Below are 27681 nucleotides of genomic sequence, written 5' to 3'. Positions count from 1 at the left end.
AACATACAGTATAAGTCAACCTTTGAAGCACTAAAAAAAAAAAAATTTTTTTTTAATTTTAAGGTAAACTTACATGCCGGGTATAAACATACAAACACTGCACTCACGACTGAAAAGACATGAATTAATAGCAACATATTTACAATTTATTACATACATACAGTATTTTGATACAAATATATGTTTCTCTCCTTTTAAAACTAACATCTGCTTCACCAGATGAAAAGAAATCATCCCATACATGGAGAGTTATGTTTGCAGGTTTACTTTATAAATTTGGAAAAGTAAACTTTTGAGACTCGATTTCTTATAGCAGATGCGCATCCATATTGAAGTACTATTATAGTAAAACCAAAATTATCAAAACCTCTCATGTCCACATATGGCACCAAAAATGATAAGCAAAATCTAGGCCTATAGGTTTTGGTTTCCATGAGGGTCTACTATATATACTTACTATTTTTGTTACCCTTTATTGGGAATGAAATAAAATGTTGCAATGTAAGCTTTAATTGAATTAAAAAAGAGGCAATGATTCTTAATGTAGATTTTACTGCAAAACATCACTACGTAAGATGCAAACGACTGTAAAAAAAAGGGGGATGGGTCGACTTATATGGTGAATATGTGATTAAGAGTATGAATTTTCAAGGCAAAAAAAATTTGAGTTTTGGGGGGGGGGGATCAACTTTTACACCAAAAGATGTAATTTCTTGCAATCTCAAGTAGCCACATTGCTCTCTTGTGTATTAAGCAAACGTAACAACAAACTTATGTGACAGAACAGGGGGGAAGAGAAAGAAAGAAAGAAAGAAAGAAAGAGAGAGAGAGAGAGAACAAAATTAAGAGTGCTGCAGAAGGAATATGTATCTGATAATAATTTAGAATACATTAATTAAAAGGCCAATACTGCAAACTTATAAGTCAATTATGAATAAACTTAGTGTTATTACACTAAAGCTGATTAAATTTAATATCATCACTAGATGATATTAAATGTATATACTGAACTATAAACTTTCTCAATAATACCGCACTTATTTCATTAATCACATTATGCACAAAACTAGAATCAAATTCCTCCCCACTCCCCAAATATGAAGAGGACAACCTTTTCATGCTACCTCTTCATCTTTCCTCACTCAAGGGTGTGAGTGAAATAATAACTAGTAATAAGAAACTGAAACAAGTTTTGACAGCTAATGTAGCAAATGCTACACAGGTAAATTATAGACCATGAACTGGGGAGTCAAATCAGTGAATATGAAAGTGGCCCCACTTGGAAATGTGTGTGGGGGGGATGGACTATACAAGTATTAATTTTGAGCATCATGGGAGGGGGGGGAGAGAGAGAGAGAGAGAGTTCAAGGAAACCTAGAGTATACAGTCAACCAGGCTTTAATGAAGAGAAACAGGAAGAGATTCACTATCCCCCCCATTCCTGGATCACCTTACCTGGGACTATTGGAAGTTAACCTCAGATTCCTTTCTAGCCTAACAATACACAGTAGACACAACACTGTGCATGCAAACAATAGAGCAGCCTTCTCCTTAGCAAAATGTCATCTCTGCTCTTTCCCCAGCACCCATAGGCCTGAATTCACACAAAAAATAGTGGCCAGAAGGATTAAAAGCCAACAACAACCACACAATCATGCTAATAATGCAGACCAAATGGTCACTAATCAGGCTTGCTTCACAACAACCCTGTATCCTCACACAAAAGAACAGCATTTTCTTGTTTATGACCATGCAAAGCAGATCTATTTTGTGCATCTCAGAAGAGAGAAACTTATAATGCAAGACTTTTTAACTCTTTTGTTAAATTTCATATCAAAAGAAGGAAGCCTGCAAAATAAGGTTATAACATATTGCTACATGCAGTTCAATAAATGTAAGCTCATTACAGCAGTTATTAATTTTATTATATTAAATTTTATTTTTCCATCCTAAAACCATGCAGAAAAGTTTCCTTTTCCTGAAGGTTTATATCAATGTAACTGAATGTTCTTCAACCTGTACATCAGAAGATAAAAGGATTATTTATGAAACTTTTAAAGAGTTATACACAAAACAAGAAATGAGGATGGTTTTCATAAACAAAAATAGTATATAAATAGGAAGTTTCATATAATAAATTTTTATTTAAAAATATCTTTGCATACTTTCTCAAGGCATCCTTTAACTTAAAAACAAAATAACTTAAAATATACCAATTATATACTTATATACTTTAATCTAGTTTTTTACCTTTTAAATTTGAAGAAGAAGAAGAAGAACATGAAATAATTTCCTGCTCCCAACTAGAACTTGAAGGATGTTCTGTAATTGTGCAAGCTTGTTGATGTTTGTTCCATCCACAATATGGGTCAACCGATGTTAAACAATCTCTTTAAGAAAAGAAAATCTATTAATTTCTAGTATCAAGAGGTACTATTATTGAATATATGCTTAACTAACATGGCTATGACTAAATTTTACAAAATGGTTCTGTATCCAATAAATAAAGAAATTAATTTTGAATAGCTTTTTGCTTATTTAAATACAACCTATATTGATTAAACTACCATTAACAAAGTAAATTAAGATATACACTTTAAGAATAAAAATGCATATGAAGGAATGTACATGGTCTTCTATAGTAGTGAAGCAAGCTCTGGCATTCTATCTGCAATGCAAAATGAGCATTAGGTCCATACCATAAGAATATTTCTTGTGCTATGATTGTACTCTACATTGCTGAATTGCACCAAGTAGGTGGTAGATGACTCTCATCAACCGGTGAAATACCACCACTTTGCTTATTAGAGGCTTGAAGTGGTGGAACCCATGTTTAGTCTCTAGAGCTAAGTTCCGATCAACCCTTCCCTATCTCTTCCATCGTGCAGTATGATTGATGACTTTTGAGGTTATGATGAACATCGTGGCGAGATCCATTATTCCTTATATTTTGAGGGTACAGCTCTAAAACGGTGTTCGCAGGCCGGCCGCTAGTTAGTACACCAGACCGAACCTATTGGTAACTCTCTAGGAGGCTTCCAGATCAGCTAGTGTATAATCCTGCTACCTCTACTCTGCCAGATAGTGAGTGGAGGGAGTCCGAGTAGTGTGTATGCCGGGAGCATTTTCGAGGCCACGTCATGTCAAGGATCTGGGTATATTCTTACCATATGTACGCCATATCCAAAAATTTCATTACTTCATACGGCATGTCCCACCCACTTTTTCTTACTATTGAATACACCATGAATTGTCAAACTAGTAGAGCAAGCTTATTTGCAAAAAGATCTAAACCTTCCAAGCACTTCCTAATTCATTTCACAAATATACATGGTCTCAACGATGTCCATTTCCACTTGCAGTCTGCCAAACCTCATGTACTTTTTCTGACAGAATCTCAGTTATCGGTTGATTCAGCTACTGCTCATCTCAGACGCCCAAATTATTCGCTGTATGATTCCTTTCGCCTCAAAGGTGGTACTTGTGCATATGTCCATTCTGATATTACCTGTCAGAGACTTGGCAATTTGGAATCTCCTCTCTTTGATCTTCTCTGGCTTAAAATCTCTCTATCTCATTGTGTCAAATTCATCTGTTGTCTCTACCGTTCTCCCAATTCCACTAATCACTTGAAGCTCTTTGACTTCCTTTCTTTTCAACTTGACTTTCTCCAGTCCAACTTTCCTAACAGTGAGGTAATTTTCCTTGGTGATTTTAATGTTCACAACTCCAGCTGGCTTCCGTTTTCTAGTCACACCGACCCAGCTGGTCGAGATGCTGAGGCTTTTGCAATTACTAATGACCTTGCACAGATTGTTCATTTACCTACAAGAATACCAGACAATCCTAATCATACAGCCAATACGCTTGATCTTTTTCTCACAAACAACTCTTCTAAGTACACGGTTGAAGTGAGAGGTCCTTTAGGCACTTCAGATCACAACTTGGTGATTGTCTCTTCTCCAATGGAACCTTTATTTCATGGGTATTCCCCACCTCATGTTGTTTGGCATTACAAGAATGCAAAATGGGTTGACCTGCGAGACTTCTTTTCTTTGGTCGGATTACTGTTTCAAAACTTCTGATGTCAACGTTTGCTCAGATCGTGTCAGTGAAATTATTCTTGCAGGAATGGAATCCTTTATCCCACACTCCACTTTAAAATCTCGTCCTTTATCTAAACCTTGGTTTTCCAATAAATGTGCTAAGGCTGTTCAAGAGAAGAATGTTGCATATCGTAATTGGCTTGTTTCTAATTCTCCAGTTTCAAATTCTGCCTATACCAAAGCTTACAACAATTTTAAAGCAGTTATTAATCAGTCCAAACTAGAGTTTGAACAGGCTAAGAGTAGAAAACTTGCTTCTTGCCCTAATGGTCGCCGAGCATTCTGGTCTCTTGCCAAAGCTATTGGCCGCAACTTTTGCCCATCTCTGCTCACACCTTTGTCCAAACCAGATGGTTCTGTTCTCACTTCAGCCAAGGATAAAGCTGACCTGCTAGCATCCCATTTTTCTTCCAACTAATGTATTAATAATCATTTTGCAAAACACCTCCCACCATTCCCAACACGCTCCATTCAATGCCTCCTGTGGTCTTCCGTCAAAAGGATGTCAGAAGGATTTTGAAGAATCTTGATGCTAAGAAAGCCCCAGGTCCCGATGGTATTTCTCCACTTGTTCTCAAAACTTGTGCTCCTGAACTTACTCCTATTCTTTGCCACTTTTTTCACTTTCTTATTACAAAGGTGTTTTTCCTTCTGCTTGGAAATTTGCTCATATCCAGCCAGTTCCTAAAAAGGGTGACAAATCCCTCTCATCCAATTATCGTCCCATTGCAATTACTTCTACTCTTTCTAAAGTAATGGAGGAATCAATTAACGGCCAACTCTTAAACTACCTAGAAACCTTCCGTCTGATCAACGATCGCCAGTATGGATTCCGTCAGTGTCGATCCACTGGTGATATTCTGGCTTATGTTACCCATTTATGGACTAATTCAATGGAAAGGATTGGTGAAACACAAGTAGTTGCTCTTGACATCTCAAAGGCTTTCGATCATGTTTGGCATAAAGGTCTTCTAAACAAGCTTCCATCTTATGGTTTTCCAACTTTTTTTAGTAATTGGTTATCCAGTTTTCTCTCTGATTGCTCACTGAGGGTGATGGTAGATGGCTCTCAGTTTTCTAACTTCTCCACTAATGCTGGTGTTCCCCAAGGTTCAGTTCTTTCCCCCACTCTTTTCCTCTTGTATATTAATGACCTTCTTCCATTGACTGGAAATCCTATCCATAGTTTTGCTGATGATAGCATATTGCATTCCACTTTCCATTTTGAGAAACCTTGTCCTGCTCAATCAGAATCAATTTCTCGAAAATCTGCTACCAATTCCTTAAATGCCGATCTTTAGGTAATTCTCCTGTGGGGCAAAGACAACTTAGTTGATTTAAACCCTTCTAAAACTCAGTCTTGTCTTATATCTCGCAAAAAGGATTCTTCTGCTCCTATGCGTGACACTCCGATTTCTAGGCAAAATGATATATCTCTTTTGGGGATTACCCTGACTTCTAATCTCTCTTGGCACAAGCACATTACAAATATTGCTTCCTCTGCATCTAAAAAACTTGGTTTTCTCTTTCGCTCTCGGCGTTACTTTTCTTCCAAACAACTGCTAACTCTGTATAAATCGCAAATCCGTCCTGCCATTGAATATTGTTCCCACATCTGGGGTGGTACCCCCAAAACCTCTCTCAGGCTTCTTGATTCTATTCAGAAGAGGGCAGTTAGGTTAATTAATGATTCATCTCTAACAGAGTCTCTCCACTCGCTCTCTCATAGACGTACTGTTTCTGCTGCATGCCTCTTCTACAGATACTTCCATGGGCACTGTTCTTCTGAATTGTCTTTTATAATTCCCGCTCTCTCTTTCAAAACAGTCCGAACACGTGCCGCCACCAGCCAACATCCATTTACTGTCCAACTTCAAACTCACAGAACCAACTTTTCATCTTCCTCGTTTATTCATTCAACTGCCGTTTTCTGGAACAACCTTCCTTCATACATATTTCCTGAAAATTACAATCTACAGAAGTTCAAGTCCAATGTCAACAAATATCTTCTTTCGTCTTCTCAACCTCCAACCCAAGCACGGTACTAAGTACTATAGGTTCTAATACCTCTCGTGTTTGGGGTTTACATAAAAAAAAAAAAAAAAAAAAGTATATGTAGGGAGTCACTGACTCATGGATTTTGCTCTGTGTTTATTGTCATTCATATAGAAAGATGCAAGAGGTGGAATTTCTGGACTACAAAACCTTTTCCTAATGGCTCACAATAATATTTGCACCATATCTTACATTTATAGTTTTTCATATGTATTACTATGATGAGAAATTTTCAAATGGAATACTAACTACCAAAGTTAAGTTTCTACAGCTTCCTCTACATAGGCTGGATATAACAATGTCTCTACTAATTGAAAAGACAGTTACAAAACACTGATACAAAGTTTCTGGCTATATATCTATTTCCACTCTGAAGCAAAATGTGTCTTTCAGAGTTTTCCTACCTTGACATATTATGTTTTCAATTATTTCAACATATTCCAATACAGTGCCTTTCCGACACTGTATCGGATGCCTTTGGAAAGATCATCCTATATACTTTCTATGGGCTCCAAAATTGTTTCCCAAATAACAATACACTATTCTGAAATGCAGCTACATCTTCCTCTTTTTCTTTCCATTTTGGAACTATATGCATCCACGCACCTGTCTCTCCTTTTATCGTATTATGTGACATCATACATTGATCCAAAATTAATCCTCACTGCCGTGACATTTCTTTATTCTGTATGTGTAGCTTATTGTATATTCTGACATATAAATTCGCTCTTTTTTTTTTTATCTTGAAAATTTCTGCTTAATCATATATTTTGCTCTTTTGCATCTGATGTAGTGGTATATTATACTACACTATGTATTAAAAACCAGCGTCTATCATTTAATTCAATTATTTCTGTTCTTTTGTTTAAAAGGTTATATTGCCATTTTATTACAATGCACAATACACTGTAAATGAAGCAATAAGCATATAACTGAGCCCTTTCTTGTTGTCTGCAAACAATGGCTCAACAGAGAAGTGCATTTGCTATAAGAAACTGGCAATCTTGAAATTTAATTTTAGTAAACAGTACTGTTATTTAAAACTGCTGCTTATTTTCAGAAGAAAAAGGATACTGAAAATAAAGTTTCAAATAGGAAACTTCATTTTGCACCTTCATGAGAAAGGCTGGACAGTTCAAAGAGTTGACTTTAAAATTTTAGATGTTTTTAAGTAAGGCATATAATATCTCATCAGTTATATATATATATACCTACTTATATAATATAAATTAAAGTAAGACAGTAAAAAGTAAAAGCACTGTAAAAGCTAATACATGTAAAACCGATAAGAAAAACAAAAAAGAGAGAGAAAAATAATAATCTGGAGAGAATACACACAAAAATTTTTGAATATTTTAAATAAAACCTAAATATATCATAAATTTAAAAGCCAATAAAGAATAGATAGCTAACAGATTTGCATAATCATTATTATCCATATAGTGCAAGGAAGCCTGAGGCTTATGCTGCACTAGCCAAAAAAAAAAAAAAAAAAAATTCTGAATTACCCTGAGAGAGAGAGGTTCAGAAGTAGAAGGGAAGGGATCACCAAGAAAGAGAAGAATGATGATATCCAGCTCAGGACCCTTGGTGTGCCAAGCCCATACTCACCAGATGTGAGCCCATGCTTGAAATGCAGTAGCTTCCATGACTATTGCTGCCTTGTGGCTTTCAGATGATAAGGGACACAATGGTTGTCTGTTCTCTGTTTATGTTTGTTTCTTTGATTTGATTTTTCATGGATAGTTTATGGCTTCAATATCATGATATTTCCATTATTGCCTAGGCTTTATCAAGGTGTCACCGGTAAATTTATTCTATATTGGCTTCTAAATTTATGCTATATTTACCTTTTATTTAAAGTATTCAAAATTTTTTGTATGCATTCCTTCTACATTATTCTTTTTCTCAATTTTTTTTTTATTATCAGTTTTGGATGTATTCATTTTTTACAGTGCTTTTCCTTTTTACTGTCTTAAAAGGTTGCCTAGAACATACATTATGTTCTAGGCAACCTTTTGTTTGATGTCCTAATGTTGCTTCTTATGTTTGCCATTCTTTCTTTATTTTTTCTCTTTCTTAACTTTACTTTCAATTTGATTTAATTTACATTACCTATATATATAAAATATATACCCATCATATAAGTTAACCCAATGGATTTTACAAGTAATTTATGGATCTTCAAAAGTCAGTTTATATGCAGGAGTATATGCTACTTTCCAGTTCAGGCTATGAGGAACTAATCACTCTCAAAGATATATATAAGTTTGTTTTCCTTATTCTGTGAATGGCGTTGTGTTCAGCTTTATATGATGATTCAAAATAGTCTAAAGCTATGAAAATAAATTATTTTGCTATAAAATAATAAAATAAGATGCACATAACTTGTACAATATACAGGATGTATCAGAAGTCCAGATCCATAGGGAAAAATGAAACAATATAAACTTAATTAATTTACTATTCAAAGTGATTTCCATTAAGCTCTATAAACATTATAATTCTTGTATGAATGTTTTCTTGAACATTTCTTAAAGCAAAAACATTGATCTGAGAAAATGTATTTTGAATAGTTTTCTAAAATATGTAAATGGATGTTAGAATTTTTTTTAAATTTAAGAAAATGATGCACATATTTCCTACGGGTCAAGACTTTTGATTCATCCTATATACAGTCATAAAACTGTAGCTATTTCATGAACCAGCTTATAATTTCTTTTCAATTTAAAACTAAAAATATGAGAATTTTATTATATTGAACATGTTCAATTTAATAAAATTCTTTTCCAAAAAATGCAATGAAAAAGCAGTATAAATTACCTTCTTGAAATAAACCTATGACACCTATGCAATGGTATCCTGTAAATACTTAAATTTGTTCCTATGTACAGAGACTTCTGAAATAAAAATGATCTAATATATAGCATATAAACATATAATATTTGATATATACATACATAAATATATTGCTTTCTACCACAAATGACTAATAAATCAATTAATGAAAAAGTGTGGAAAAAATAAATGAAATTTTATAAAACATCCAAAGTGAGTACAGATATTTCATACTAATGCTAGAGGGAATAATACTCTTGATCTGATTATCAGTAGTGATTCTTCATGCATTAAGAATCTGCAGATAAAGGAACCACTAGGTGGCAGTGATCACAGTGTGCTGAAGTTGGATTTACTCAAGGAGGTAACTACCATCAGAGGTAAAGGGAAGGGTTTTTGCTTTCGTAAAGGCGACTATGATGGTCTGAGACAGTATTTAAATTCTATACAGTGGGACCAACTGATGATGTTACCAACAGCAAATTCAAAATGGGACGCATTCAAGGAACTAATCTTGGAAGCTACCAGGCTTTACATACCAACCAAGAAATATTGTTCAAGGTTCAGGCCTAAATGGTTGTCAGATGAACTAATGAGACATATGGCAGAGAAGAAAAATGCATGGGATACATACAAATTAATGGGGTGACATGGAAGCCTATGATAGATATAAGTTGGTCTGTGACCAAGTCACAAAGGAGATTAGGCAGGCAAAGGCAGATTATGAGAAATCCTTGGCAAAGGATGCAAAGAAAAACAGAAAAGAGTTCTTTACCTATTTAAACTCAAGAAGGAAAGGGATGAATCAGATTGGTCCACTGGATGTTGATGGTTCAACAGTTGAGGATCCTGCTCAGGTGGCTAACAATCTAAACAAGTATTTTGCATCTACATTCACACATGAGGAGTTATTCAGGAAGGGGAATGTCATAGGTGAAGCAAACATTGGCAGGAAGCTAGATGATTTTCTAATAACTGAGAGGAAAGTGGAGGAGAAATTGTTGAGGATAAACATAAAAAAGGCACGCGGGGTGGATGGGATCTATCCAGTTATATTAAAGGAGGCAGCAAAGGAAATAAGCAAACCCCTAGCCATAATTATGAGAGCTTCTTTGGACTCAGGGGAGGTACCCATAGACTGGAGATGTGCAAATGTAACCCCAATTCACATAGGAGGATCAAAGGCTGACACAAGTAATTATAGACCTGTTAGTTTAACTTCGGTTCCAGGAAAATTAATGGAGGCACTGGTTAAAGAAGCACTGCAGGATCATCTGGACAAGAATTCAGTTATAGCTCAGACACAGCATGGTTTTGTTAAGGGCAGGTCTTGTCTGACCAATTTGACTGGATGCTATGATGTAGTCACAAAAGAACTGGATGCAGGGAATAACTTTGATATTATATATTTGGATCTTAGAAAGGCTTTTGATACTGTTGCGCATGGAAGACTGCTGCACAAATTGGAGTAGTGTGGCATTGGAGGCAAATTGCTGCTATGGATAAAGGGATGGTTGAGTGGCAGAAGACAGAGAGTGGTAATCAATGGACACTGCTCAACGTGGACTAATGTTATTATTGGAGTTCCTCAGGGTTCAGTGTTGGGTCCATTTGAGTGTCTGACGTATCAGGAGAGGTACCCATAGACTGGAGATGTGCAAATGTAACCCCAATTCAATTGTTTTCTGTATTTATAAATGATATTGATGATAGTATATCAAGCTTAATGTCCAAGTTTGCAGACGATACAAAGGTTGGCAGGGTTGTCAAGGACATTACTGATGCTGTGCTGCTGCAACAGGATCTGGAAAGGTTGAGCAGATGGGCTGAGAGGTGGCAAATGAAGTTTAACATTGACAAATGTAAAGTACTACATATGGGAAACAGTAACCCCAGATCAACGTATCAACTCTGTGGTACTACGCTGACAGTGGTAGAGAATGAAAAGGACCTGGGGGTATTGTGCAGGCAGATATGAAGTTCTCTGAGCAGTGCAGACGAGCTGCAAGAGTAGTTCATGGTGTCTTGTCAATGATATACAGAAATTTTTCTAGCAGGGATAGGGATGTGATTATTCCCTTGTATAAGGCAAAATGTGCTGGTCCCAAAGGAACTAGTAGTTGTTGGTAACTCGATTGTCAGGGAAACGGGGAAAATGCTTTGTAAAAAGGATAGGTGGAACAGGACTAGGGTATGTCTGTCAGGGGCAAAGGTTGATGACGTTGTAGGGCAGATATCATCTTTTAAGGGCACAAAAGGTGATATTGTTGTACACGCTGGCACTAATGATATCAAGAGTAGGAGACCGGCAGAATTGCTTGACAAGTACAGGTCACGGTTGAAAAAAAGCCGTGAAATAGGGTTGAATTTGAAAGTGTCTGCAATTCTGCCCAGACACGATAGGAGGGAGTATATGATGAGAGCCTTGTCGATCAATTCGACCCTGGAAAGATTGTGCAAGGCTCAAGGGGTAGAATTTTTTTCAGCCTGGACTGTACTTGTTAACAGGAGAGATTGCTTCTGTACGGATGGGATACACTTAAATAGAAAGGGTGCAAGAATATTTGCTGATGCTATGGAGGCAGTGTTAGGTGGGTCGGAAAACTGCTAGCTTGGGGGGAGACAAAGACGAATAGATTAACAGTAGCCACTGGCAGAGGTGAAAGAGATTCTTGCACTGCTTCTATTGGAATGAGCAGAAGCCTGAAAAACAAGATGCAGGATATTTCAGAGACTGCTGGGAGTCATTGCGGTACAAGTAAACACATGGGTTGTGTTAGGGTGGCTAAGAGGAAGAGCAGGTGCATGTATACTTGCGTGTACACCAATGCTAGGAGTTTAGTAAATAAATTTGATGAATTTGAGGTATTGCTCAAAACATCAAAGGCAGATATTGTTGGGATTTCAGAGACGTGGTGTCACACAGATATAAGGAATGCAGAACTGGAATTTGGGGAGTACAACATCTACAGAAAGGATAGACTGGATAGGAAGTCAGGAGGGGTTACGCTATTAGTTAAGAAATACATAAAATCTAAGGAAGTGAAGCCAGTGGACATCGCTGGACAGTGCAGTGTCGAGTCAGTTTGGTGTGACATAAGCATTGGGAGATCAAAATTGAGAGTAGGAGTGTGCTATAGGCCTAATGACTCTGATGAGTATAATAAGAAACTGTACAGGGAAATAGAGTGGGCCAGTAAATCAGAGAGTCTTACAATGGGAGATTTTAATTTCCCAGATACTGACTGGAATTTGGGGGCTGGTCACTCACACACAAGCAAGGCTTTTGTGGATTTATTGAATGATTGTTTTCTACATCAACATGTTTGGGAAGCAACTAGAGGGAGGAATACTCTTGATTTGATTATCAGCAGTGATACTTCATGCATTAAGAATCTGCAGATAAATGAACCACTAGGTGGCAGTGATCACAGTGTGCTGAAGTGGGATTTACTCAAAGAGGTAACTACCATTAGGGGTAAAAGGAAGGGTTATTGCTTTTGTAAAGGCGACTACGATGGACTGAGACAGTATTTAAATTCTATACAGTGGGACCAACTGATGATGTTACCAACAGCAAATGCAAAATGGGAAGCATTCAAAGAACTTATCTTGGAAGCTACTAGGCTTTACTACCAACTAAGAAATATTGTTCCAGGTTTAGGCCTAAATGGATGTCAGATGAATTGATGAGGCATATGGCAGAGAAGAAACATGCATGGGATACATACAAATTAACACATGACACAGAAGCCTATGATAGATACAAGGTGATCTGTAACCAAGTTACAAAGGAGGTTAGGCAGGCGAAGGCAGATTACGAGAAATCTTTGGCAAGGGATGCAAAGAAAAACAGCAAAGAGTTCTTTACTTATGTAAACTCTAGAAGGAAGGGGATGAATCAGATTGGTCCACTTGATATCGATGGGTCAACTGTTGATAATCCTGCTCAGGTAGCTAACAAACTAAATGAATATTTTGCATCGACATTCACACATGAGGAGTTATTTAGCGAGGGGAAAGCCAGCGGTCTATTCAACTCTAGCAGTAAGCTAGAGAATCTTGTAATAACTGAGAGTAAAGTGGAGGAGAAATTGTTGAAGATAAACCCAAGAAAGGCACCCGAGGTGGATGGGATCTATCCAGTTATATTAAAGGAGGCAGCAAAGGAAGTAAGCAAACCCTTAGCGATAATTATGAGAGCTTCCTTGGACTCAGGGGAGGTACCCACAGACTGGAGATATGCAAATGTGACCCCAATTCACAAAGGAGGATCAAAGGCTGACACAAGTAATTACACACCTGTGAGTTTAACTTCTGTTCCAGGAAAATTAATGGAGGCACTAGTTAAAGAAGCACTGCAGGATCATTTCGACTAGACTTCAGTTATAGCTCGGACACAGCATGGTTTTGTTAAGGGGAAGTCTTGCCCGACCAATTTAATTGGATACTATGATGCAGTTACAAAGGAACTGGATGCAGGGAATAACTTTGATATTATATATTTGGATCTTAGAAAGGCTTTTGATACTGTTGCACATGGAAGACTGCTGCACAAATTGGAGCAGTGTAACATTGGAGGCAAATTGCTGCTGTGGATAAAGGGGTGGCTGAGGGGGAGAAGATAGAGAGTGGTAATCAATGGACACTGCTCGTCGTGGACTAATGTTATTAGTGGAGTCCCTCAGGGCTCAGTGTTGGGTCCATTATTGTTTTCTGTATTCATAAATGATATTGATGATGGTATATCAAGCTTACTGTCCAAGTTTGCAGACGATACAAAGGTAGGCAGGGTTGTCAAGGACACTACTGACACTATGCTGCTGCAACAGGATCTGGAAAGATTGAGCAGATGGGCTGAGAGGTGGAAAATGAAGTTTAAAATTGACAAATGTAAAGTACTACACATGGGAAACAGCAACCCAAGAGCAATGTATCAACTGTGTGGTACTACACTGACAGTGGTAGAGAATGAAAGGGACCTGGGGGTAGTTGTGCAGGCAGATATGAAGTTCTCTGAGCAGTGCAGACGGGCTGCAAGAGTAGCTCATGGTGTATTGTCAATGATATATAGGAATTTTTCTAGCAGGGATAAGGATGTGATTATTCCCTTGTATAAGGCAATGGTCAGGCCACATCTAGAGTACTGTATACAGGTCTAGAGGCCTCATTTCGAGTAGGATGTAGAGCTGCTGGAACGAGTACAGAGAAGGGCAACAAGATTAGTGAATGGAACAAAGGGGTACTCTTATGAAGAAAAGCTTAAGTTTTGCAAATTACTGTGTCTGGAGACTAGGCACCAGCGAAGTGATCTGATAGAGGTGTATAAAGCCTTGAATAGTTTGAGCATGCTCAATGCTGATGGGATTCTTCCTCTTGCTCAGAATAATCACCTGAGAGGGCATAAATTCAAATTGAGGAAAGACAGATGTAGGATAGACGTGCGGAAATTTGCCTTTAGCCAGCGAGTGGTTGGTTGGTGGAACAGACTTCCATCCCTTTTCGTGGAAGTTAATAGCCTAAATAAGTTTAAGGCTCAGCTGGACAGGTATCTTGAACGAACAGAGGGGTGAAATAGGAATAGTGGTTGTGTTTTTTTTTTTTTTTTTTTTTTTTTTTGGCTGATGCTGAATAAGCTTGCTTTTTTGCATCATATGCCTCTACTAATGCTAATACAAAACAATTCCACTCAGTGGTAAACGACTTTAACATTAGTAACATGAAGGAAAGCATTTCACAAGTGTTCGATGGGATTGATGTCAGGGGAATTTGGTGGCCAGGAGTGCACAAGAAATGCTTGGACATGATCACCAAGTCATTCGTGCACAATGTGAACCTTCTAATACAGAGTGTTGTCTTGATGAAAGAGTCCAGTGCCATCTGGATACCATGTAGGGCAAAATTTGGTAAAAACCCATGCCAAGGTAAACACTAGTGATGAGAGTGTGCTCAATGGTAATATGGGACCCATGATGTCCACAAAAATATCTCCCAAACAATGACACCTCTGCTGTTAGCCAGTTTTCCTTCAATTGTGCAGTGTGGTTGCAGCTGTTGTTATTGTTATTCTTATTTGGTTTTTAGGAGCATTAGCAACTAAGGCGATATTGCTCCGGGGATATGTGGTGGTCATTCCCTGACCTTTCCATATCCTCTGTATTTGGTGGTCACGGGCTCGAACCCAGGTCTAATCAAGAAGTGTGTGCTACGCACTGCTGCACCTGCCCACCTGGCTATGGAGGTGCCAGGTTGCAGCTGTTCATCTGCTCGCTGTTGAATACACACCCATTCATTGGCATGATGGAACTGGATCCTTGATTCATCAGACCAGGCAACTCTTTTCCAATATCCAGGAACCATGCTCCTGTATTCATTTCAGGCAGAGGTGTTGATGATGATTGGTCAACATGGGCATAATGAACAATAGGCTTATTCCGTAGGCCTATCTGCAGGAGCATCTGCTGAATGGTGTGCTCGGAAACATTTCTCTGTGTACCCTGGTTATAATCTGTTCCTAACTGAGGGATCATGAGCTGTCCTGGGTAGCACATACCAACCAATGTTCACCTCAAATGTCAACCAGTGGTGGTCTCCTAGTTCTGGCACGTTGGGTGGCTACATGTCTCTCTTCATACCATTCCCTCACACCTTAACTACAGTGTCCCTCAAACAGCCAACAATGCCTGTGGTTGCTAAGATGCTGGCCCACCTTCATGGTGCTGCAAATCATTCTCCATTCAAAACTCTATTGGGTCCTTTCTTTTCCCCATAGCACAGGCTTCACATTGATGTACTGACAGGCATTAGCTGTGCCGTTGCTATATATGCTGTGCCAGTCAGTGGCATCACTCCTAGATACTGTGGGATGTATCCACTCATGGAGACAGGTAGCTATAATGTTTTGGTTCATGAGTGTATACTGAACAAAGAGAATGAAAATAATGACAAAGAAAAATATGTAGATTTAGATCCAGAATTCAGTAATTTGGTCTATCAAATGCATCAGATAAATTGAAATTAATATAATAAGTGCAGCTTTTTTTTTTTTTTTTTGTTGTTTGGTTTTTAGGAGCATTAGCAACTAAGGCCATATTGCTCCGGGAATATGCGGTGGTCATTCCACGACCTTTCCGCATCCTCCGTATTTGGTGGTGACGGGCTCGAACCCCGGTCTAATCAAGAAGCGTGTGCTACGCACTGCTGCTCCTTCCCACCTGGCTACGGAGGCGCCTATAAGTGCAGCTGCAAAATTTATTAATAGGCCTGGCATAGCTGAGTGCTCAACATGGAAGTACAGAAATACACGTGTGTACTACTGTACAGTAGTATGCTCTGAGCTAAGTGGGCTGTGTCAGAGTATAAACAGAACATTAGTAGTTGTTTGATAATGTGGAGCTAAATCATTAACCCATAGCCATATATGCATGAAGCTAATAAACAGTAAATAAGTTTTTTTCTACTCTAACTAATACTAATCAATAACAGACTGATATTTCATTTATCTAATACAAATTTCACACCTAACTTATTATTATTATAACAACAGATGTGTGAATTGCTCACAGAGAATTTTTATGAAACCCATTTTTCTGTTCTAAGATTTTAAAGGAGTTATGGCCTAATCAACTAGCAGCAAAAAAACTTTTTGACCTGACTATTATGAATCTGTGAGTTCTACATTTAAACAAAGAACATGGTGTACTTACGTCACATCACTTTTCTTCTTACGCATGGTAATTTAATTTCTAATTATAATGAGTAATAATTTGGCTTAGATTATTTAAACTTGTGTAATAAGATAACACAAATAAGACAATACATACCGTATCCTTGAACAATTTCACAGTCTGAATCCTCTCAATACTGTTAGCAGGAAAAAGATATAGTTTCTCACTGAAACATGTTTCTAAGGTATGTGAAAGTTGAACAAGCTTTTCAATTATTCCATCTATTGTAGCTACAAAGATAACTTTAACATCATCATTGTGTTTTGTAGGAACAACATCAACCACAATGTAGTTGAACCTGAAAAATATGCCTCACAATTAACATCAGGAAAAAAAGTTAAAATGACAGTTTTATATCTCAGACTGATAGCAGAATGCAAAAATGTAAAGGTGTTGCAGTTTTTTTTTTGAGTAAACACTATACTTGCATGAAAAGTTACTTAAATATTGCTATAATCCTTTGTAAGTTACAGATATTTAACCCTTAACTAGAAAAGAGATATTTTTTGTGTCAGCAATAGTAAAAACCATAGTGGTTTGTAACACTTCACAGACAACATATTCTTAAGTAAATAAAATAACAAAGAATAACTTTTATAGAAAAATTGATTTCATATTTTTTTTTGTATTTCATTTTACAGAAAGTGTTATACAAAAAATAAAAAAAATTAAAATTTCAAAACTTAAAAGTGGAAATATTAGCAAGTTCTAAAAAATGAAAATAAATGTAAATAAGAAAAATAATAAAAAAATTATTTTTTTTTAAATAATTATTTAAAAATTAATTATAAATTAATTATTACACTCAAAAATATTACACAAACAGTGTGGCATGGTTTGTCATGCCTCAAGCAGAATTTAAAAATTTATTACACAAAAGCAAAATGTGTCAGCAACTTAGATATTTGTGAGAATATTGTTCAAGAGATGGCAGAAGAAATCCACATTTACATAAAGTAAATGCAAAACTAGTATAGGCAGGAAATTTAAATATCTCATTGTATGAAATACCACACTGTAATAATTAAGGATTAAGTTAATACAAAATAATCAATCTCTTTTTTTTCATTTGGGAGAGGGAATATTTGTGAGAATTATCTAATATAAGCAAACTTATCATTATAAATTAATGCTCCAAATTTAAAATATTCATTACAGTACTGAATGTTTTGTTGTTTCTGGTAATTATTAATGACACTGATGAAGGCAAAACAAGTTTTATATCAAAGTTTTCTGATTATACAGTTTGAGAGGGTGTAAAATATTACTAATTAAGGTATATGACTTCATCGAATCTTAGACAACATTGACAAATGTAAAGTATTGCATACGGGTAGCAGTAATCCAGGAGTAATGTACCAACTGTGTGGTACTACACTCAGGGTAGTAGAGAATGAAAAGGACATGGGGATAATTATGCAGTTTTTTGGCAGTGTAGATAGGCTGTAAGAGTAGCTCATGGTGTCTTGTCAATGATATAAAGAAATTTTGCTAGCAGGGATAAGGAGGTGATTGCTCCCTTGTGTAAGGCAAAGGCAATGGTTAGGCCACACCTTCAGTATTGCATACAGCACACGCTTCTTGATTAGACTAGGGTTCGAGCTTGTGACCACCAAATATGGAGGATGTGGAAAGGTCAGGGAATGACCACCGCATATCCCCGGAGCAATAAGTTGTTATTTGGTTTTTAGGAGCATTGGCAACTAAGGCCATATTGCTCCGGGGATATGCGGTGGTCATTCCCTGATCTTTCCGCATCCTCTGTATTTGGTGGGCATGGGCTCGAACCCCGGTCTAATCAAGAAGTGAAGCAATATGGCCTTAGTTGCTAATGCTCCTAAAAACCAAAAATAACAACAACAACTGCATACAGATCTGGAGGCCTCCTTTTAGGAAGGATGTAGAGCTGCTGGAACGAGTAGAGAGAAGGGCAATGAGATTGGTGAATGGAACAAAGGGTTACTGTTATCAAGAAAGATTAAGTTCTGCAAATTTCAGCGTCTGGAGACTAGGCACTTGCGAGGTGATCTAATTTAGGTGTATAAGACCTTGAATGGTTTGAGCAAGCTCAATGCTGATGGGATTCTTCCTCTTGCTCAGATTACTCACCTGAGGGGACATAAATTCAAATTGTAGAATAGATGTGTAGAAATTTGCTTTTAGCCAGCGGGTGGTTGATAGTTGGAACAAACTTCCATCTGTTGTTGTGGAGGTTGAAAACTTAAATAAGTTCAAGGCAGATCTAGACAAGTATTTGGAGTGAATGGATAAGTGAAATGGGAAAGGTTTTTTTTTTTTTTTTTTTTGGCTGTTGCTATATAAGCTTGCTTTCTTGCATCATATGCCTCTACTGATGCAAAATTACTCATTTGGCCCAAAAAAGTGGGAATTAGAGTAGAAAATGTAAGAGAATATTGGAAAATGTCAATTCCAGATTATCTGGGAACTTGGGAAAGTACCCAGAAACTTAAAGCCTGTCACATGAGGGGGAAAAAAAAAAAAAAAACAGATTTAGGAGTAACTGTGAATATGTCAGTATATAAACCATTATATAAAGCCTCGGTTAAACTACACTTTGAGTACTGTATAAAGATAAGCTTAGAAGGTGTGGACTACAAAGTTTGACTACTAGATATCTATAGGGTGATCTTATTGAGGTGTATAAAACACTAAAGGGATTGAGTAAAACGAATGAGGAAGGTCTGTTCTCCCTCATAGGTGAAATAGGAACCAGGGTACACAAATATAAAATCTCAGAGAATAACAGAAGTTTGGATCGTATGAAGTTCATCTATGGGCAGCAAGCTGTTGAACATTGGAATAACTACCTGCCAACTTGGTGGAGGCAGGATGTCTGGTTAAGTTAAAAGCAAAATTAGATTATTATCTTGTGGGAATGGGACCAGTATGAATAATTTATTTTATTACTATTACACAGTACTGCCATAAATACTGTCAAATTGTTTACAGCATGTAGCCACAAAATAAAAAGACACAAAAACTCAAAACTATGCGGGTTTATTCTTGAACACCCAACAAATGAAACAACAAAACATTCATTCAAAATGGCCTCCCCCCCCCTTGTTTTTACACAAGACCTCAAACTTTCCGGCATTTCATCAATAGAAGTATGCACAACATCCAGTGGGAAATTGGCCACAGCATGCTCCAGTGATCTCTTCAGGCTCTCCAATGTGGCATGCCTTTTACCACAGACCATCCCTTCCAAAATAGCCCACAAACAGTAATCAAGTGGATTAAGATCTGAGATGGTAAGAGGCCATTCTTCATGCTTGATAAACTCAGGCCCATTCTCTGTCAGCCATGTTTGGTTGATCTTTGTCTTGTGGGTAGGTGCTGAGTCCTGTTGGAAGATCCAGTGCTGAGTCACACTGAAGAGAGTCTGATTGAGGGGTCTCACATGTGGCTCCAGAATATCATTCAGGTACACTCTTGCACTGGTTTTCACCCCTGAACACAAAAATGCATCTTTGTTACACCTTTGTAGGAGACTCCCCACCAAACCATCATTGATGCTGGATGATGACCCTTTGAAACCTTTTAACAGCCTGGCATGCCTTTGCAGAGCTATGGGTATACACCTTGTCATTTTGACGATTGTACTCTCCTCAATAATAAAAATCTTTTCATCTGTGAAGAGTATCTGTCGATGCTTACCATTCGCATACTGATGCTGCAATGCCTCTAATCTTTTTTTTGCCTCCGTTCCATCAGAGCTGGAATTAGGAACTGTCTTGTTCTCCTGCGGTAGGCACTCATCCCTAGATCACTTTTGATTATGCATGAAATCAATCTTGGTGATATTGCCATTTCTCTGGACATGATTTTCGTAGGGGATTCCTACAAATTCTGTTCTCCATCACCTTGATAACTGCAGGGGTCCTCACAGTTCTTGGGCGGCTGGGACCAGGGCTGTCAAATTCTGTGTTGTTCATTGTACCTATCAATTTCCCTGTAGATAAATCTTCATCTTATTCCAAGTGGTTTCAGAAGTTTAAAAATTGTAAGGGTATCATGTCCTGCCTTGTGAAGACCTATAACAGTAGTCCTGTTTTCTTTATCTTCCCATTCCATTTTCACTGGCTTCCTTTACTAGTTGATGATACCTGTTAAAGAAAACCATATATTAGTATTACACATGATGCAAAACCCACAGTTCTGTGATATCATTTTCTATTTTTACGGGAGTCTTACTTTTGTGAAAGTACTTATGACAGTAAAGGCACTCCTCAACTTACATACTTAATCAGTTTTTTCAAGTACACAAGTCCGTTTTTTACAAAAGTCTAACTTCAGTCTTGTAGATACAAAATACATGTACAGTACAGTATAATGCACCAAGATTATAACCCCCAACAAACTTCATCCTGTACAGCATTTTACGATTTTTAACTGAGTTAAATGAGGCTGAAAAAACATAAAACGAATAATAATGTAGAGAGCATTAGCATTAGTAGAGGCATATGATGCAAGAAAGCAAGCTTATTCAGCATCAGCCAAAAAAAAAAAAAAAAAAAAACACAACCACTACTCCCATTTCACCCCTCCGTTCATTCGAAATATCTGTCCAGCTGAGCCTTAAATTTGTTTAGGCTATCAACTTCAACAACAAGTGGTGGAAGTCTATTCCACAAACCAACTGCCCGCTGGCTAAAGGCAAATTTCCGCACATCTATCCGACATCTGTCCTTCCTCAATTTGAATTTATGCCCTCTCAGGCGATTATTCTGAGCAAGAGGAAGAATCCCATTGGCATTGAGCATGCTCAAGCCATTCAAAGCCTTATACACCTCTATCAGATCACCTCGCCGATGCCTAGTCTCCAGACTCTGTAATTTGCAAAACTTAAGCCTTTCTTCGTAAGAGCAACCCTTTGTTCCATTCACTAATCTTGTTGCCCTTCTCTGTACTCGTTCCAGCAGCTCTACATCCTTCTTGAAATGAGGCCTCCAGACCAGTATACAGTATTCTAGGTGTGGCCTGACCAATGCCTTATACAAGGGAATAATCACATCCCTATCCCTGCTAGAAAAATTCCTGTATATCATTGACAAGACACCATGAGCTACTCTTGCAGCTCGTCTGTACTGCTCAGAGAACTTCATATCTGCCTGCACAATTACCCCCAGGTCCTTTTCATTCTCTACCACTGTCAGCGTAGTACCACAGAGTTGATACGTTGTAGAGTACAGTAGCATAGATTATAACCCCTAACAAACTTCATCCTGTACAGCATTTTACGATTTGTAACTGAGTTAAATGAGGCTGAAAAAACATAAAACGAATAATAATGTAGAGTACAGTATTTATTCAAACCTGATTTAATCTAAATATGATATGTAATTTAAGTTAATCTATGATCAAATCACTTTACGATGAACTCCTCAAAATAAAATACTGTTCACTATACAATATGTAGTAAGCACCGGTCATTATGATCACGTTTGTGAACTGAATTTTAATTGTATTAAGTGGCTATTCTAATAAGTGAAAATAGGAGAAATATTATTGACAGGCTATAAAAGTAAAGATATAGAGCACAAATTTACACTTTACTTCCTCCAATTAACAAAATTAAATGATGTATGAAAATTGGAAGAATATTTCCCACAGGTTAGCAAAATAAAAATAAATTTATGCTTAAGTACATAGCTTAATTAATAGTGTAACTAATTGATATTTCTGTTCACTGTGACTTTTTTTTTTTTTTTTTGGTCATAAAATTTAAAACAGTAAGAAGATAAGCAATCAATAACTAAGACCACAGAATGCACAAACTGCAACTAATACAACACATGTAAGTGAGATACGGAGTAACAACTTTATGAAGCTCAAAAAATAGGAATGAAGAGAAGATTCTGAAAATTTATTTATGTTTTTTATATGATTGAAGATTTCAGTGAAGGGGGAAGCACATTTCACCATAATAATGTAAAATTGCACAGAATTCCAGCTATTGGTATCATTGCAAATGCAATAAGATCGAGTTTACTACCTGTTTTTAATAGATTGCACTAACAGAAAAGCCCAATAAACCAGAAAATGCTAATTGTTTTTGGTAGTGACCTCCAGAAATCTGCTTTAGAAAAATATCACGAAGGCATTCAAAACTGATTCTTATAACCAAACATAGTAACAGCTTTGTGCTTTGCACGTATCTGCAAGTTGTACATAAGTCGTTTGTACGTAAGTAGAGGAGTGCCTGTACTGTGCATATTTATTTATTTTTGGCTGATGCAGAAAAGGTTTGCTTCTTTGCTTCATTTGGCCTTACAATACTTATAATAAAGGTCTGGTGTCCTCCCTTTTCAGGACAGCTGTGAACAGATGGGATATAAGAAAGAAAATTCTCTTTTAGCAAAGGGTTATATATCTTATCTACTGGAAAAGGTACAGTAAAAAGCAAGAAGTTGGTTATTGATATAAAATAAGTATATGAGAGAGAGAGAGAGCAACAATGAGAGAGAGAGAGAGAGAGAGAGAGAGAGAGAGAGAGAGAGAGAGAGAGAGAGAGAGAGAGAGAGAGAGAGCAACAACGAGAGAGAGAGAGAGAGAGAGAGAGAGAGAGAGAGATTTGAGTTTTGTAGATTGCATAGTCTTCAGATCAAATATATGCATGGAGACTTGATCAAGGCATTTAAATCTTTGAAATTGCTTGAGTAAATTAATAACGGTGATTTTTTCTACTTCAGAGGTGGCACAAAATAAAGGACACGTACTTAAATCAAGAAAGGGTAGTTAGGCTCCGAAAAAAAAAAAAATCTCATTCAGTGAAGGGGTCATAACTGTTGGAACAAATTTCCACCTAACTTTGTTCAGCTAGAGAATTTATATAAATTTAAGGAAGGGCTAAATACAGATTGTTTGTTGTTGTTTGTTTATTTGGTTTTTAGGAGCATTAGCAACTAAGGCCATATTGCTCCGGGGATATGCGGTGGTCTTCCCTGACCTTTCCGCATCCTCCGTATTTGATGGTCACGGGCTCGAACCTCGGTCTAATCAAGAAGCGTGTGCTACGCACTGCTGCTCCTGCCCAACTGGCTACAGAGGCAGCCTAAATACAGATACCTAGATGAAACTGGGTAACTTTTTTTAAAGCTGATGCTTTAAATCACAGTTTCCTTGCATCAGTTTGTCTTTATTAATACTCTTTCCCTTTAATTTATACTTAACTATAGGAACTGATGACTTCATTCCCACAGTACCTTCAATGCTAGACAAAAGGTACCTAATTATTAAACAGCACTGCATAATGAGAGTCATGAGTAATGGTCTGGGCAGCTGTGCTGTATGGGTTAAGTTTGTTGTGTTTGAGTATAGGGCAAGAATTGTGCAGGAATGTCTCGAAGAACACTCCAAATACATGAAGTGTCTTTCTTGGCACCCACAACATATGGATATGAACTCAATCAATAACTCTTTTTGGTTTTTAGGAGCATTAGCAACTAAGGCTATATTTCTCCGGTGGTCATTCCCTGACCTTTCCGTATCCTCCGTATTTGGTGGTGATGGGCTCGAACCCTGGTCTAATCAAGAAGCGTGTGCTACGCACTACTGCTCCTTCCCACGTGGCTAGGTTTGTTTGTTTGTTATTTGTTTTTTAGGAGCACTAGCAACTAAGGCCATATTGCTCCGGGATATGCAGTGGTCATTCCCTGACCTTTCCACATCCTCCGTATTTGGTGGTGACGGGCTCGAACCGCGGTCTAATCAAGAAGCGTGTGCTACGCACTGCTGCTCCTTCCCACCTGGCTACGGAGGCGCCTACATGGCTAGGGAGACGCTTCAATCAATAACTCACAGGATCACTTCATCTTTCCAAATGATCCTTGAATCATTACTTTTAGCAATAGCCATATAGTGTAAGGAAGCCATAGACTTGCTGAATGCAAAAATAAATATAAATAATAATCATTTTTCCAAATGAACTAAGTTGGTGTACATAGAGAAATACCTCTATGCACCATACAAAATGTTAATGAGGAGTGCTGCTGTCATTGCCATTAAAGGATAAATAATAAATTATTATTTTAATAGTTCTTGGGTGTAACCCATATCTGCATTGCCACTAAAGGATCTGGGATTTGTAGTGAGGACCATCTTACTATTAACTGTACTCTCTAGTATTTTGGTAGAGCAATATTTCAGACACTAATGGTCAAAAGGACTGGGAATAAGACATATAATATGGATGGCTAAAAGGTATTTTTGATGTGAAAACATCTTTGGCAGCACCTACTAAATTTTCGGACTGAAGTAAAACCGATTGGTAACGAAAATGCAACACAGAAATGTCACAAATGACATCATTTCCTAAATAATGCTAACTCAGTCACTAATGTTGATTTGGTAGAGTAAATAGCAGGTGTGAGCATAAAATGTTATATCGGTCATACTAAATATTTCGGACTGAAGCAAAACTGATTGGTAACGAAAATGTGAGATGGAAATGACATCATTTCCTAAATAATGCTAACTCAGTCACTAACGTTGATTCGGTCGAGTAAGTAGTAGGCATGAGCATAAAACGTTACATCGTTCATAACTTCGGTTCTAGCTGTTCGAGTTTAAAAATTTAAACGGTTTTTCGTGCATACAGGGTGCGCACGCAGTTTTTTTTTAATTTTTTCAACATAAATTAATTCTTCAGATTTAAAATATCTGTTCCAGAAACTAATAAACAAGTTACTTCCAATTTTTTTAATGGAGGGGGAGACAGAGAGTGAGAGAGAGAGAGAGAGAGAGTGAGAGAGAGAGAGAATTCTTGCTTTTCAGAAAGTTTATTATTATTAGGTTCAGGTGATGATAAAACCTTAATGAGGATACTTATCTCTGCATAGCACCCAGAAACTCTCTTTCACACTACTGGTTTTTCTAGTTTAAAATAACAGTACATGTTTACTTTCATTATATGCAAAAAAAGAAGAAGAGTGTACCCTGTATGCCTGAAAGATGTTTTATGTGAAAACATCCTTGGCTTGGAAGAGGTTAGCGAAATCCAAGCCAATAGCCTAATTAGGAAGTATGATTGTAGCCATTTGTTGAATAGTATGATTGATTTTTTTTTTTTGTTATTTGGTTTTTTAGGAGCATTAGCAACTAAGGCTATATTGCTCCGTGATATGCGGTGGTCATTCCCTGACCTTTCCGCATCCTCCGTATTTGGTGGTGACGGGCTCGAACCCCGGTCTAATCAAGAAGCGGCTGCTGCTCCTTCCCACCTGGCTACGGAGGCGCCCCCAAAGTAGTATGATTGAAACAATACAAATATTTGTGAACAATTTCCTTTTTCATCTCGCATTTTCATTACATTCCATTGTCAGGTGCCTCTATAGATGTCGATTTAGATCTAGATTTCGCTATAGATTTAGAGAAAGAATGAAGTGATGTCTAAATCAAAATAAGATATAAATATAATATAACACTTCCTTCAACTTAATTTGGAAAACTTAAAATCTATATAAAAAAAGTAAGTTTGAATCATACCCTCTGATGTCTTCTGTATAAATGGGATGTATTTCATATAACTGAACAGCCTCCTGCATCATCTGATAGTTCTGAGCATCTAGAGTTTCTTGATCACTCCCTAATGATGAGCACTAAAAAAGAAAGAAAAATACAATATATTTTGAACAAATATATATATTTACAAAATCACATAGTAAAGTTTGTATATAGTGACTAAAACTGAAACCAAGTAAAAACTATATGAAAAATTTGAAGTAGTGAAAGTAAATATTACACAAAACGAAATGAATAACTTTTATTTTAAGATATTTTGTTTTCATTAATCCATTATATACAGCAGGCCCCCGTTATAATGGGGTTCGCTATAACGCTGTTCTTATATTATAACCCGTATCTGACTATAACGCTGTCACAGATCACTATAATGCTCTTTTACAGATTGCATATTTAACGAAATCGTTTCATTTGATGGAGTCAATAGCTTGAAAATGAATAGCAAAACAGTATTAAAACGTTTTCCACGCTGACTTGAGATATTTTCCCACACTCAGTGAAATTTCCTCACACGCTAATTTAACTGCAGCACAGTGACTTGTTACATAGTTCCGAGATCAACATTTTAAAAAATTATCAACTATATTGCTTGTAATATTTGTGTTATATGCATTTATCTGGAGTCTAGTCATCACTCAGTACAGTATTAGACATCATGCGTAACGGACAGTTTACTCGAACATTGTATCGTAATTAATGCAACCAATTACATTTTCAAAAGTTAATAATGGCCGATAAGAATGAAAAAGCAACAACATTTGGGTGCAGTACGAAGACTATAAAAGTAAGAAAAAGACTGAATTTGAAAATTAAATTAGACGTTTTGAAGCAAATTGATTCCAGTCAACGACAAGTGGATGTGTGCCATAATTTAAGACTTGCAAGTTTAACTGTAAGAACAATTATAAAAAAATAAAGAATTAATTTCAGCAGCGGGAAAGATAGCTGTTCCACTGCAAGCAACTAGGGCTAGGCCAACTATTAAGATTGAAATGGAAAGACTAACTAATTTTATAGAAGATAATAATATCCAATGCAGAATTCAGTTAAGTTAAATATTATAAAAAGAGAGAGAGAGAGAGAGAGAGAGAGAGAGAGAAAGAGATTAGCCAATATAATGATCTGAAGAAAACTCACCTAAAAAAAAAAAAAAGGAGCCGAAACGTTCAAAAAAGAACTTAAAATTATTGAAGAGGGGTATTATGTGTTATACTTCTCAACAAGTTTTTAACATAGATGAAGCAGGACTTTTATGGAAAAATGAATGCCTAAAAGAAGTTTCATATTGAAAGAAGAAAAAAACATGCCAGGTTTCAAAGTGGCGAAGGATCGGTTGACTTTATTGTTAGGTGGTAACGCTACGGGAGATTTAAAATTAATACTCCCTTTTAGTTTATTTGGAAGAGGGCCAA

General features: G+C 36.9%; 1 protein-coding gene across 1 annotated transcript in view; it reads right to left on the bottom strand.

The window, feature by feature from the left end:
* Nucleotides 1–27681, bottom strand: part of LOC150083627 (semaphorin-5A-like) — a 120407-nt gene that overhangs the window by 11958 nt on the left and 80768 nt on the right. Inside the window, exons 10-13 of the mRNA XM_090378545.1 lie at nucleotides 26234–26346; nucleotides 16823–17024; nucleotides 8985–9061; nucleotides 2251–2390 (exon numbers count right to left, since the gene is read on the bottom strand). Coding sequence (XP_090234671.1) covers nucleotides 2251–2390; nucleotides 8985–9061; nucleotides 16823–17024; nucleotides 26234–26346 — 532 coding nt within the window. The remainder of the gene's footprint in view (nucleotides 1–2250; nucleotides 2391–8984; nucleotides 9062–16822; nucleotides 17025–26233; nucleotides 26347–27681) is intronic.

The sequence above is a fragment of the Mastigoproctus giganteus genome, chromosome 7 (assembly GCF_048544385.1).
Source record: "Mastigoproctus giganteus isolate SK-2022 chromosome 7, ASM4854438v1, whole genome shotgun sequence".
In the NCBI taxonomy this organism is placed as follows: domain Eukaryota; kingdom Metazoa; phylum Arthropoda; class Arachnida; order Uropygi; family Thelyphonidae; genus Mastigoproctus; species Mastigoproctus giganteus.
This window is presented reverse-complemented; position numbering and strand designations above follow the sequence as displayed.